The sequence below is a fragment of the Paroedura picta genome, chromosome 3, assembly GCF_049243985.1.
Source record: "Paroedura picta isolate Pp20150507F chromosome 3, Ppicta_v3.0, whole genome shotgun sequence".
Lineage (NCBI taxonomy): Eukaryota > Metazoa > Chordata > Lepidosauria > Squamata > Gekkonidae > Paroedura > Paroedura picta.
Genome location: NC_135371.1, coordinates 74633162 through 74647906, shown reverse-complemented (window position 1 = coordinate 74647906; position 14745 = coordinate 74633162). Strand labels below are relative to the sequence as shown.

General features: G+C 41.8%; 1 protein-coding gene across 2 annotated transcripts in view; it reads left to right on the top strand.

Annotated features, from left to right (window-relative positions):
* Window positions 1–14745, top strand: part of SGCD (sarcoglycan delta) — a 349857-nt gene that overhangs the window by 186124 nt on the left and 148988 nt on the right. For both annotated transcript variants that reach the window (XM_077326433.1, XM_077326432.1), the window contains one exon: window positions 606–725. In XM_077326433.1, coding sequence (XP_077182548.1) covers window positions 606–725 — 120 coding nt within the window. The remainder of the gene's footprint in view (window positions 1–605; window positions 726–14745) is intronic.

Here is a 14745-nt window from a genome sequence, read left to right as displayed (position 1 = left end):
CACCCCAGAACACCCCAGATAGATCAGACTTGGAAAAGGAAGGATACCGACTGCTATCTTGCCTTAATTTTAAGTAGTTTAAAATTAAATGTTATTGTTCCTTGGTCTACTGGTTTTAAACTGTTGTATACTGCCCCAAGACAGCTTGTGCCAAGAGGTGCAGTTCTAGAAATGCAATCAATTAGTCAGTCAATCTTCCTTATCAGTGTTTTTCCAGTTCAAGTGAACACAAAATCATAAATTCTCATGTATGAAAATGTGCTCAGTTTCATTTACATGATACAGTCCAACCTCAGGAATTGATGATTGTGAAAGAACATTTGGAGAGTGTGGGTCTGAATTTCAGATACCCTTCTTTATGTGCAAACATTGTCAGTTTGTGCAAGAGCTGCACAAATAAAAACCCATTCTCACAGAAAAAGAATGAACATTTTAGGAAAACTAGTTTTGATATTTATTTCTACAAGCACTGAAAAGGAGATGTCATAGCTAGTTTATTAAAATTATAAGTGCACAGTCATTTGCATTGCTCCTTTTCTGCATCTCTTTTTAGCTAATTCATGTCATTAAAAAAGACGATTCATATTTTCTCTCCTCTTTTTTAGGTCCCAACGCAGTGGAAGCACACAGCCAAAAATTTGAAGTGCAAACCACAAAGGGAAAACTGTTGTTTTCTGCAGATGACAATGAAGTGGTGGTTGGAGCAGAGAGGCTAAAAGTTTTAGGTAAACAATATTTGACAATATTAGTTGGTCAGATTTTTTATTTTTATTATTAGTATTCATGGGTTTTGAAATTTCATTTGCTCATGACCTTCAGAACTGGCTTGAAATTCTAGAGGAAAAAAGATGCATGCCATAAATCAGCATCATCATTCATTGCATTATTTGAAATATTGGCAGATAAATGTGAAAGTGGCTGACCTAAAAGAATGAAAGGTCTTATCATTATTGGAGTAAGGAATAAATAGAACCACAGTTTAAATCTAATTTGTAAGCACTGAAATGAGACTGCCATCCCAATTTGGAACACGTTTTTACAAGCCTTTTCCAAAATAATCATAACTAGTTCACTCACCAGGCACTGCTTGTAGCTATGTGGGATCTGTTGCAGTGTGATTGCACAACTGGCAAATCCAAGGTCATATGAGAATTATTTATTTATTTATATTGTATTTATATACCACCCTCCCCGAAGGCTCAGGGCAGTTTACATGAAACAACAAAATAATACAGGTAACATCATTCTAGTAACAGTAAGGTGGCAACAACAACAATAACATTAAAGGAAGGTAAAACTGCAAGAGCCTTAGCTCAACTCGTCCTGAGACCCAGAGGTTGGGTGGATTTGTTAACAGTCATGGTAGGAGGGGAGGGCTTGGGGGTCAATTTGAAGTGATGGATAGGTCAACCTCAACCAAATACCTGGTGGAGGAGCTCCCTTTTGCAGGCCCTGTGGAACTGCTTTAGTTCTGTCAGGACCCTGATCTCCTCAGGGAGCTCATTCCTCCAGGTGGGGGCCAGAATGGAAAAGGCTCTGGCCCTGGTTGAGATCAAGTGGGCTCCCTTGGGGCCAGGGACTACCAGAAGGTTGGAGGAGGTAGATCACAAGACTCTTTGAGGGGTATAGGCAGAGACGATCCCTCAGGTATACTGGGCCCAGACCGCATATGACTTTGAAGGTGATAACCAAAACCTGAAGCCTGATCCGGAATTCAATTGGGAGCCAGTGCAGCTGCTGGAGGATGGGCTGGATGTGGGACCTCCAAGGTGTTGCTGTGAGGACCCTGGCAGGTGCATTCTAGACTTGCAGTTTCCGGATCAAGGATAAGGGCAGGCCAGCATAGAGCAAGTTACAGAAGTCCAGCCTAGAGGTTGGATCACCGTGGCTAGGTGTTCCGAGCCCAAGTAGGGCGCTAGTAATTTGGCTTCATGGAGGTGGTGAAATGTCAGCCACGCTACCGTCGTGATCTGAGCCTCCATTGAGAGTGAGGCATCAAGTATCACTCCTAGGTTCCTGGCAGAGCGGGCCACAGTTAGCTGCACTCCATCCAGATTGGGAAGGCGCGCTTCCTTGCTTGGACCTTTCCTGGACCACAGAACCTCTATTTTTGAAGGGTTGAGCTTCAGACAATTTTGCTTAAGCCATTCTATCACTATTTCCAGGCAGCTGGGTAACGTTTCACGGGGAGAGTCAGCATGGGCAAGAGGGCGCATTAGGATGTTAAATAGAGTTGGAGAGAGAATTGCCTCCTGGGGGACTCCGCAAGCCAGTTGGTGATGGCTTGATGAGCTCTCTCCTAATGCTACCCTCTGTCCGCGATTCCGGAGAAAGGAGATCAGCCACTGAAGGTCAGTCCCTTTGATCCCGGCATCGGTGAGGGAGTGAGCTAGAAGCTCATGGTCTACTGTGTTGAACGCTGCTGAGAGATCTAATAATATAAGATCTCTACAATCTACTTTGGTCCAGCTAGCGATGGAAGTCATCCATCAAGGCAACCAGCACTGTCTCTACCCCATGACCAAGCCGGAAACCAGACTGAAATGGGTCTAGGACCAAAGCATCTTCCAAGTATTCTGATAGTTGGTCCATGACTGCTTTTTCAAGCATTTTCCCCAAAACCGCTAAGTGTGATATGGAGCAGTAGTTAGATGGCTGTTGTGGATCTAGAGGATTTTTGAGTAGCGGGCGAACCACTGCCTCTTTTAGACCCCCTGGGAATTCTCCTGTTGAAAGGGAGAGTTTGATTATTTCCTGGAGGGGGGCTACTACTCTAGAATCGGATGTTTTTAGTAGCCATGATGGGCATTGATCTAGAGAGCAGATTGTTGGTTTTGCTGCTTTTAGCAACTTGTCCACTTAGGTCAGCATGAGTTGTCTGAACTTACTCAGTGAACACTCCAAAGGCGGCCAAGGGGCCTCTAGTTCACTTACTGTCTCTAAAGTAGGAGGGAGGTCATGGCGGAGTGTCGAGATTTTATCTGCAAAGTGACTCGCAAAGGCCACACAGCTAATGTCTTATCGGCTATTATTTTGGCACACTTTCTCTAGGGTGGTAAGAGATCTGACTGCCCTAAATAATTGAGTTAGCAGATGCGATTTCAGTCAAGTAGAATTTGCGTTTTAGCAACTTCACCGCCATCTTATAGGCTCTCAACTGCATTCTATAAAATGATCTCTTATAGAATAAGATTAGAGAAATGATTTATTACACTGCAGGAGGAGGGAAATCTATCAAAACAAAATCAGGAGCACCTAATACAGGAAGGCAATCATTGGAAGAATGTTACACATAGGAGTAGAAGAATAAGGAGAAGGTCTGACCCACTGATGCTCAGCAATCGGTTCCAAGATCTGCCTGAAGAGGTTCATTCAGGAACCCAAGAGCATGTGCAATCCCCCATGAAGAACAAGCCCCAACGTAGACCAGGAAAAAACTTACAGCCCCCCACAGGTGAGAGTTCTAGGTCTTCTCCCCCACTGACCCCACAAAACTCAGGAAACACTTCAGAACCCCACACAAGAAAGAGATTTAGTATTGCCCCCAGGGGTATGAAGAAACAGATACTGGTAATTGGGAATTCCTTTCTATGAGGTGTAGAGGCCAAAGTGTGTAAACCAGACTTGTATCGAGAGGTCTGCTGCCTACCTGGTGCACACATCAAGGATGTGACAGAACAGCTGGACAGGTTTATCAAGCCTACAGATCATTACCCCTTCTTTCTCATCCATGTAGGAATAAATAATACTGCCCAGCACAACATGGAAAATATTTTTAAAAGACCTTGTGGATCGGGGGAAAAGGTAAAGGACCTGGAAGCATAAGTTGTATTTTCATCAGTGGCCGAGGCTTAGGCAGAGAGAGAGAAATTATGAATGTAAATGACTGGCTACGTCAATGGTGTCGACGGGAACAATTTGAATTTCTGGATCATGGTCAACTATGTCAATATGAGGGCCTATTATAAGGAGACGGTGTGCACATTACAAGGGATGGAAAAAGTATTTTTGGGAGAACCCTAGCACACCTGGAGAAGAGGGCTTTAAACTAGACACAAAGGGAGAGCGAGACGTAAATTCAGAACTTGGTATGATGGCAAGATCTGAACATGAGAAGATCTCAAATCTATAGGGAATGTTACATAAGCAGGGAACTACTAGCTTACAAGGAAGTTCAAAAACCAAAACTATGAGGCACACAAAGGATGGATTACCATGTCTCTACACTAATGCACAGAATATGGGAAGCAAGCAGGAGGAACTAGCAGTCATAATAGAGGAAGGGGACTATGACCTAACAGGAATCACAGAAACTTGGTGGGATAATACTCACAATTGGAATACTAAAATCGAGGGGTACAATCTATTCATAAGGTACAGGCAAGAAAAGAAGGGGGGAGGTGTAGCAATATATGTTAGGAATCTTTATACTTATGAAGAAATACAGGTACCCGAGCATGAAAGTTCAGTTGAGTGTATTTGGGTAAATATAGAAGGATTAGGAAATGAGAGTGGTATTATTGTGGGTGTCTGCTATACACCACCAAGCCAGTTAGAGGACTTGAATGAGTTACTGCTAGACCAAATTACAGAATTTTCTAAAAAGGGGTAAACAGTGGTCACGGGTGATTTCAATTACCCAGATATCTCTTGGAAGACCAACTCTGCTAAAAAATGCAAACTCCATTAAATTTTTAACTTGTCTTGGCAACTGCTTCATTCCCTAGAAGGTAGAGAGGGGAACCAGGGGCTCTGCTATTTTAGACTTGATTCTTATTAGTAGGGAAGAACTGGTAGATGAGGTGGAAGTAGTGGGCACACTTGGTAGCAGTGACCATGTACTTTTGGAATTTTCAATTGTGGGAAAGAGAAAACGTATGTATAGACAGGACATCAGGAAAGCTGATTTTCAGAGACTTAAAGGTATGTTGCGTAGAGTCCCATGGTCAGAAAGACTGAAAGAGATGGGAGTCCAAGAGGGCTGGGAGTTTCTTAAAAGCGAAATACTGAACGCTCAATCACAAACAATTCCCTTGAGAAGAAAAGATGGAAGGAGCCTAAGGAAGCCAAGGTGGCTCCATAAGTAGTTGTCAAAAGATTTGAGGAATAAAAAAAGAGTCATTTAGGAAATGGAAGGAAGGCCTGCTTACCAAAGTTGAGTATAAACAAATAACCAATAATTGTAGGGGGAGTGTTAGAAAAGCTAATCCTCAATATGAGCTTAGGCTAGCAAGAAATTCTAAACATAACAAAAAAGGCTTCTTTAGTTATATTTCAAGCAAGAAAAATAATAGGGACACAATAGGACCACTGCGAGGGCAAGAAAGTGAAATTATAAAAGATGATGAAGAGAGGGCTGAACTGCTTAACTCCTATTTCTTCTTGGTCTTCTCTTGTGAGGGAAATAGGGATCAATATGGCAAAAACGTAACACAACACGGGGGATGGGAATGGTGGCCTAGGATCACTGTTGGAACAGTCCACAAACACCTAGTTTCTTTAAATTAAACAAAATCTTCTGGGCCAGATGAACTGCATCCAAGGGTACTAAAAGAACTTGCAGATGTCATCTCTGAATGACATTCATTATTGCTGACGTTTCTTGGAGAACAGGTGAGGTGCCAGTTCACTGGAGGCGGGCAATTTTTTTCCCCATCTTCAAGAAAATGAAAAAGGTGGATCCGGGTAATTATCACCTCGTCAGCTTGACATCTGTAGCTGGCAAAATTTTGGAACTAATAATCAAACACTTGGTCCTTGAGCAGCTGGAACTGAGAGCTGAGATTTCTAAGACTCACCATGGGTTTTGCAAGAACAAGTCATGTCAGACCAACCTTATCTCTTTTTTCGAGAAAGTTCCTTGCTGGAACAGGGGAAGTTCCTTGCTGGAACAGGGGAATGCCGTGGACATAGTTTATCTGGATTTCAGTAAAGCTTTTGATAAGGTTCACCTTGATATTCTTGTTCACAAGTTGGTAAAATGCGGTATGGCTCCTAATTCTGTCCAGTGGATCAATAACTGGTTGGCAAATCGTACCCAGAGAGTACTTGTTAATAGTTAAGCATCTTCTTGGAAAAGAGTGACAAATGGAGTACCCCAAAGATCCGTCCTGGGGCCTGTGTTATTCAGCATATTTATAAATGATTTGGATGTGGGATTAGAGGGGATACATTACATTTGCAGATGATACTAAACTGGGAGGGGTAGCAAACACAACTGAAGACAGCAACAGAATACAGGATGATCTTGATAGGCTCAAGAAGTGGGCTAAACTGAATAAAATGAAGTTTAATAGGGACAAATGTAAAGTTCTGCATTTAAGTAAGAAAAACCAAATACACCAATATAAGGTGGGGGAGACTTGTCTTGGCAGTAAAACGTGCGAAAAGGATCTAGGAGTCTTAGTAGACTGTACATTGAACATGAGTCAGCAGTGTGACTCAGTGGCTAAAAAGGCAAATGGGATTTGGGGCTGTATCAAACGGAATATCATGTCCAGAACACAGGAGGTGATGGTACCGCTTTACTCTGCTCTAGTTCGGCCTCATTTGGAGTACTGTGTTCAGTTATGGTCACCCCAATTGAAGAGGGATGTTGATAAACTAGAACATGTCCAGAGGAGGGCAACAAAAATGGTGGGTGGTTTGGAACAAGATGCTTGCTGCATCAGGATCAATCCGCCTCCTCCGGGCACAGTGAGCACCGTGCTGGAGGGGGGGTGCGGGCGCTGGAGCCCGCAAACCTGCAAACATGGACCTGCCGCACCTGTGCGTTTGCGGGTGCCATTGTGCCGACGCCCCCCCCCACAGTGTGGCACTCAATGCACCAGAAGGCAGCTTATGGCTCCCATAGCAGCGAGCACTGCACTGTGCCACGGGGGGAGGGAGACCCACCTGCTGATTTGAGGGCACCAGTGTGCCAGCGCCCACACCTCCCTCTCCCCCCCAGTCCCTGGTCCTCCCTCTCCCCGTGCCCCGGTCCGCAGCCTGAAAAAGGTTGGGGGCCTCTGCTCATGAGGACATTTTTTACCAGTTGTAATTTCTGTGTCAGAGCTAAGGGTAGCCCCATGTAGAGATGGTAATCGAATCTGGAGGTGATTGTTGTGTGGATCACTGTGACTAGATCTTCTAGGGCCAGATAGGGCACTAATAGCTTCACTTGGCACAGAAGGTAAAATGCCTAGCAAGCTATATTGTGATCTGTGCTTCCATCAAAAAGGAGGCATCAAAGCTCACCCCCCAAATTCCTGACAGTGTATGAAGATGTTGATTGCACTCTAGGTAGCGGGAGACACGCTTCCTCTCCTGACCTCCTGCATGAGAGTGAACAGGATCATGACTGCTCTTCCCTGGTGGCTACCATCTACCCCCAACTTTTGGGAAAAGAAAATCAACCATTGTAAGGCTGACTCCCATATCCTGCCTCAGCAAGGCAGCACACCAAAAGCTCATATCAAATGCTGCCATGGGATATAACAACACAAGCAGTGCTGAGTTTAATATATGAGAATTGGGACAAGTTCTCACTATGTTCCTAGATGCAGCTTTGGATCACAAAGAACAAGTTTCTTCACCTACAAACAAAATTCTTCCTTTAGGTTTTGGGACTGCACGCATAGATAACAGCACACAAAGAAACAAAATGTACATATAGAAATTGAAGATGTTCACATTACTGTTCTAAAGTGGTTGTTATTCATTGTTGGTTCCATTTTGAGTTAAGGCACTATAGGGAAAGAGTTTCATACAAGTTTACAAGGGTTTCATATAGTGAATTTCCTTCTGGTAATGACCCATCTCTGAAGAGTTATGATCATTTTAAATAGTGCTGATTTCCCCCTTCTTTGCCCCTCCCCCTTTATTTTGCTGCAGTCCTCCTCTGAGGTATTTTTTTTTTACAATCTGGATTTCCTTAAAAATCTAAGCCAATATAGCGCTAAACCAATATATTGCTGAAGTGCTATAGTGCCACCATTGAGATGCCTTGGCTTCATTGACTCCATTGAGTCCATGAAGTCAGAGAAGCTCAATAGTGTTGCTATAGCACTGAAGTGCTATATTGGATAAGCTCTATAGCGCTCAATTAAAAAAAAGAACAGCAAAAAAACAGCACTGTAGGAAGCACTAAAGACATTTTAAACATTTTAAGCAGCACAATGATTCATATGCACAATAGAGGAGTAGAAAATGGGGGGGAATTTCCCTCAAAAGCAGTTCAACCACACTTTGCTAACCCAGGACAAACATGTGAGTATGAATGGGTAAATCAATTCTGCTTGTAGCAGGTTACTAAAATAGGTCTAGAAGAAATAACAGGAACATCAATTAGCAACAAGCTACTATAATGGAATAAACACAGATTGAAAATGGCCATTGTCTCTTACTTGGACTCTTTGAATGGGTGACACAGGAACTGCAAAATGGCTGCTCAGTAGAATTGTGAGTTTAAGTTCATGTGGGAACCACCCATGGCAGCACAACGTTTCTGAGAAGTGGCAACATTGATGTGAGAAGGAGCCATTGTATAAGTAATAATAAGCGTGGCTATCTGGCATGCCCAACGCACCTCCAGATGCCCTGCCAGTGCTACGGGAGGAGGAGCTACAGTTACCAAGACTCCAAATTTTCGGTGACTAATGTTCATGCTGAGCTGCCAACCTCTAGGAATGAGCTGGACCTAGTGTCAGCAATGGCAACACTGGGGCTTTTGCAATTTGTTGTTGGCCCCACTCATAAAGCAGGCCACACCCTGGACCTCACAGAATCATAGAATCAAAGAATAATAGAGTTGGAAGGGATCTCATGGGTCATCTAGTCCACCCCCCTGCACTATGCAGGACACTCACATCCCAATTGCTCATCTACTGTAACCCGCCACCCCTTTGCCTTCACAGAATCAGCCTCTCCGTCAGATGGCTATCTAGCCTCTGTTTAAAATTTTCCAAAGATAGAGAACACACCACCTCCTAAGGAAGCCCATTTCACTGAGAAACTGCTCTGTCAGGAACTTCTTCCGGATGTTTAGATGGAATTTCTTTTGAATTAATTTCATCCCATTTGTTCTGGTCTGTCCCTCTGGAGCAAGACAGAACAATTCTGCTCCATCCTCCCTATGGCAACCTTTTAAATACCTGAAGATGGTTATCAGATCCCCTCTCGGTCGTCTCCTCTCTAGGCTAAAAAGACCAAGCTCCTTCAACCTTTCTTCACATGTCTTGGTCTCCAAACCCCTCACCATCTTTGTTGCCCTCCTCTGGACATATTCTAGTTTGTCAACATCCCTCTTCATTTGGGGTGCCCAAAACTGAACTAGGCATGGGCGATTCAGGTTTGGAAACACCCAAATCGGGCCCGATTCGGACCATTTCCAAATCGGAAACGGTTCGAATCGGGCCTTCCCAGACGTCAAGATGTCCAAATTGCCAAGATTCAGCCATTCGGCAGCCGAATCGATTCGGATCTGAATAGATTCGGCCGAGTGGGAAGCAGGCCGCAGGCAGCCATTGCCCGCAGCCTCTGGCTGCCTTTGGCTTTTTTTTTCTCCTATTTTTTCCCGCCGAAAATAGCAGCAGGGGAGGGGGTACTGAGTGGCCAATCAGAATGCTTGTAGCTTTTCAGCTCAGGCATTCTGGCCAAGGTGACCTTTTATTTTTAAATACCCTTGCTTTGTAGCCTGCCCAGGAGGAGGCCACTCAAAGCAAGGGTCTGCTTGCTGGAGCTCACTGTGAGCTCTCGGCTGGCTGGCTGTGCTGCTCCCACACTTCCTGCTTGGTTGAGCCTGCCTGCCTGCTTGCCTGGGCCTGGCTTGCTGCCTCGGAGAGGAAGAAGAGAGGATCCATCATCATTGGAGAAGACGTCTAATTGTTTTAGGGGGGGGGTTTCTCTCTCTTCTATCCTATTCTTCTCTTTTTGCCTTCCTCTTCTCCCTCTCCCTCCCTCCTCTTTTCCAAAGTTTAATAGATTGCCTTTGGGTTTCTGTAGGTGGGAGCCGGGGAGGGGGGGGGGCTTGGGAAAGTTGCTGTTTTAAATTTACTGTGTTTGGTGTTTTAAATTTTCCAGTCTTAAATTGTGTTTGTTATGGTTTAAAGTTAGTGGTTGTGGTAGTTTTTAAAAAGTATTTTGGGGGGGCTAGTTAAAGTTAATGAACCTCTTGTGGCGCAGAGTGGTAAGGCAGCAACATGCTGTCTGAAACTGTCTGCCCATGAAGTTGGGAGTTCGATCCCAGCAGCCGACTCAAGGTTGACTCAGCCTTCCATCCTTCCGAGGTCGGTAAAATGAGTACCCAGCTTGCTGGGGGGTAAATGGTAATGACTGGGGAAGGCACTGGCAAACCACCCTGTATTGAGTCTGCCATGAAAATGCTAGAGGGCGTCACCCCAAGGGTCAGACATGACCTGGTGCTTGCACAGGGGATAAAGGTAAAGGTATCCCCTGTGCAAGCACCGAGTCATGTCTGACCCTTGGGGTGACGCCCTCCAGCGTTTTCATGGCAGACTCAATACGGGGTGGTTTGCCAGTGCCTTCCCCAGTCATGACCGTTTACCCCCCAGCAAGCTGGGTACTCAATTTACCAACCTCGGAAGGATGGAAGGCTGAGTCAACCTTGAGCCGGCTGCTGGGATTGAACTCCCAGCCTCATGGGCAAAGCTTTCAGATGGCTGCCTTACCACTCTGCGCCATAAGAGGCTCTTCTGCGCCACAAGAGGCTCTTTGCACAGGGGATACCTTTACCTTTACCTTTAGTTAGAGCTTGGGGCTTTGCATTTATCCTTTGTATTGTTGCTGGTTGTTTGGGGGGGGGGGTAATTTGTTTGCTGTAGTGTTTTTTCCCCCAGTTTTGGTCAGTTGCCACCTTTGGGCTTCGTGCCCTGGGTGACTACTGGGCTGTTTTGTTGTTGTAGGTGTTTTTGGGTGGGGCCCAGTTTGAGTTTGGGGGGGAATTGTTTTTGTTCAAAGTTTGGTTTAGCTGTTGGGGGCTTGCAGGGCCAGTTTTTCTTGGTTGCCACCTTTGGGGGAGTGCCCTGGGTGGCTGCTAGTTGTTTGTTATTTGAAGCTGTTTCGTTGATTGGGCTAGGTAGAGTTTGCTTGTTTGGTTTAGCTGTTAGGGCCTTGCACGGCCAGTTTTTCTTGGTTGGCACCTTTGGGGTAGTGCCCTGGGTGGCTGGCAGCAGGTGTTTTTGAGATTGTTTCCTGGGGGGAATTGCTGCATTCTTCTTGGGGTGCCCAGTTAGGAGTGACCGTTTAAAGAGGCAGTAAAATCCATAGGAGAAATTATAAAGTGCTAATAATTTTTTAGAATTGATTGTTTCTTTCCTATGTAGCTCCCCTGTGTTGCTCTCTTTTTTTTTTTTTTTTTTTTTTTTTTTTTTTAAACAATAACTTCCAACTGTATTTGTTAAAGAATTTACAAGAAAAAAAACATTAATTCTCCTGTGCAAAATTTCAATCCATTCTCATTTCCCCTTAATAATTATAAATCGTAACCAATAGTCATAAATCCACAACTATACTTTTTTCTAATATACTCTATCCATGAGTTCCATTTTGTCTTAAAGTCTGTTATTAGTTTATCTTCGACATAAGTTGTCAATTTTGCCATCTGAGCAATTTCCAATGTTTTCAACTGCCAATCAAATATGGTGGGCGTCTCTTTTAACTTCCATTTTTTTGCCCAGACTATCCTTGCCGCTGTTGTCAAATATCTAAATAATTCTCCATATTTTTTATCTTTTTCATTTATCAGAAAACCTAAAAGATAAGCTTCAGGATTTAAAGTTATGGAGTCCTTAAAGATTTTTAAGATTTCTTTGTGGATATCCTGCCAAAAGTGTCTTGCTCTTTTGCATGTCCACCACATATGGAACATTGTCCCTCTCACTTCCCCGCATTTCCAACATTTGTCCGGTAGGCTTTTATTCATTTTTGATAATTTGTGCGGAGTCATGTACCAACAGTAATGCATTTTATAATAGTTTTCCTTAATATAATAACTGTTCGTAAATTTCAGATCTTTACTCCACATTTTTTGCCAGGTTTCCAATGGAATGTTGTGACCAAGATTCCTTGCCCAAACAATCATAAAATCTTTGACCACCTCATCTTCCGTGTACAGTAATAAACATAATTCATACATCTTCTTGATTAAATGATTATCATCTTTGCATAAATATAACTCTAATTGTGATTTTTCTACTTCAAATTCCCTTAGCTTCCTATCCCTTTCATATCTATCCTTAATCTGTCTATATAGCCACCAATCTACATATTTATATTCTTGCGCTAATTTCTCGTGAGATTTAATTCTAAACTGCGTTATTCCTTCTTGAGTAAAAGTCTCAATTATATCCTTATAATTTAACCATTTAGTTTCTGGTGTTACTTGCCCTCTGAACAGAGCTTCCTGTGGTGACAGCCATAAAGGAATTTTAGAATATAATTTTCTTTTATACTTATTCCAAACCTTAAATAAAGCAAATCTTATAACATGATGTAAAAATTGTTTATTTGCTTTCTCTTTTTCGTACCATAAGTATGCGTGCCAACCAAACCTCAAGCCTGCACCTTCTAATGATAATAATCTCTGATCTCTTAAAACTATCCATTCCTTTATCCAAACCAGACTACATGCATCAAAATACATCCTTAAATTTGGTAATGCCTGTCCTCCCCTCTTTTTAGCATCACAAAGAATTTTCATTTTTATTCTAGGTTTTCTCCCTCTCCAAACAAAACTTGCCAAATCCCTCTGCCAAATTCTGAATGGCTTATCCGATTTAATAATTGGAATATTCTGATACAAATACAAAATTTTTGGCAAGATATTCATCTTTATGGCGGATATTCTACCCATAAAAGATAAATTGAGAGTCTCCCATTTTTTTAAATCTTTTTTGACCTCTGTCCATAGTTTCTCATAATTATCCTGGAATAGATTCAAGTTTGTGCTAGCAATATTGATACCTAAATATTTATAAGTTTTAACTATTTGGCATCCTGTTTTCCCTTCTAAATCTTTCTGACTCTCCTTATCCATATTTTTCACAATTATTTTTGATTTGGTTTTATTTATTTTTAAACCAGTTACCTCTTCGAAATCTTTAAGCTTACCTAATACCACATCTATACAATCTAAAGGATCCTCCAAAATCAATATCAAATCATCTGCATAAGCCCTCAATTTAAAGGTCTGTTGTTTAATTTTCAGACCTGTAATATTTTTGTCTTCTCTTATGTCTTGATTAAAGACTTCTAGAGCCATGATAAAAAGTAAGGGTGAGAGTGGGCAACCTTGCCGTGTTCCCTTCTGAATATTAAATTTTTCTGTAAGCTCACCATTTACTATTACTTTTGCCCACTGTTCTTTATAAATCTCCCTTATCCAATTTATAAATGTTCCACCACATTCCATCCTTTCGAGTAAGTTAAATAAAAAACTCCAATCAACAGAATCAAAAGCTTTTTCCATATCGATAAAGAATAACGCCAGTTGTTTATCCGGTCTCAGTTGGTAATATTCGATAACATTTAGTATTATCCTTATATTATTTCTAACTTGTCTACCGGGCAGAAAACCCGCCTGGTCTTCATGTATTATCTTAACCAGTATCCCTTTCAGCCGATTAGCCAATATATTCGTAAAGATTTTATAATCTATATTTACTAAAGAAATAGGCCTAAAATTTTGCACCTCATTTGTCTCCAGTTTAGGTATAACCGTAATATGTGCCTCTTTCCAGGAGTCTGGGATGCCATCAATTATAATCTTGTTCATTGTCTCCTTTAAAGCTATTAATATTTCTTCTTTAAAAACCTTATAATATGCACTTGATAACCCATCAGGTCCCGGAGCTTTACCATCTTTTAGATTGTTAATTGTGTTTATAATTTCCTCTGAGCTTATAGGCTGATTTAATAATTCTAACTGTTCTGAGTCCAATTTCAAAATATTCTGTTTTTCTAAGTATTTCTCTCTTTTCTCCCTAGAGATGTCCTGCTTCTCATATAATTTTAAATAAAATTCAAAAAAACCTTGTTTAATTTTATCTTCCTCCAGTAATATATTCCCATCTTTCTTTAGGGCTGTAATCAATTTATTTTGTTGTTTCTTCTTTAATTTCCAAGCGAGCCATCTGCCTGGTTTATTTCCCAGTTCAAAATGTTGTTGTTTTACTTTGTTTAACTGTTCACCTAATCTGGCCACCTCTAAGAGTTCCAGTTGTTTTCTTAATAGCTTTAATTGTTGTAGAGTATTTTTATCTTTTGTTTTTTCCAACAACATTTTTTCCTTGTTTTTTATTACCTCTTCTAGTTTCTGCCTTTCTTGATCTTTAATTTTTTTTAATTTACAGCTGTGAGATATCAATAGCCCCCTCATGTAGGCTTTACTTGTATCCCACACCGTTTTCATTTTAATATCCTCCTGCATATTTAATTCAAAGAAGTCTTTTAGTTTCTCTTTACAATCTTTCACAACTTCTTCATGTAATAGTAGACTATCCATCATTCGCCATCTTTGATTACTTTTCCTTCTCTTGGACTTCAAGCTCATTAGTACAGGTCTATGATCTGATATTAATCCCGGTAGTATCTCAATTTTTCTTACATCTAAAACAATATCTTTTGTAACCCAAATCATATCCAATCTGGACCATGAACTATGTCTCTCAGAAAAAAAGGTAAAGTCTTGCATAGTTCTATTATTATTCCTCCACACATCCACCAATCCCCAATTATCAACCAAATCAA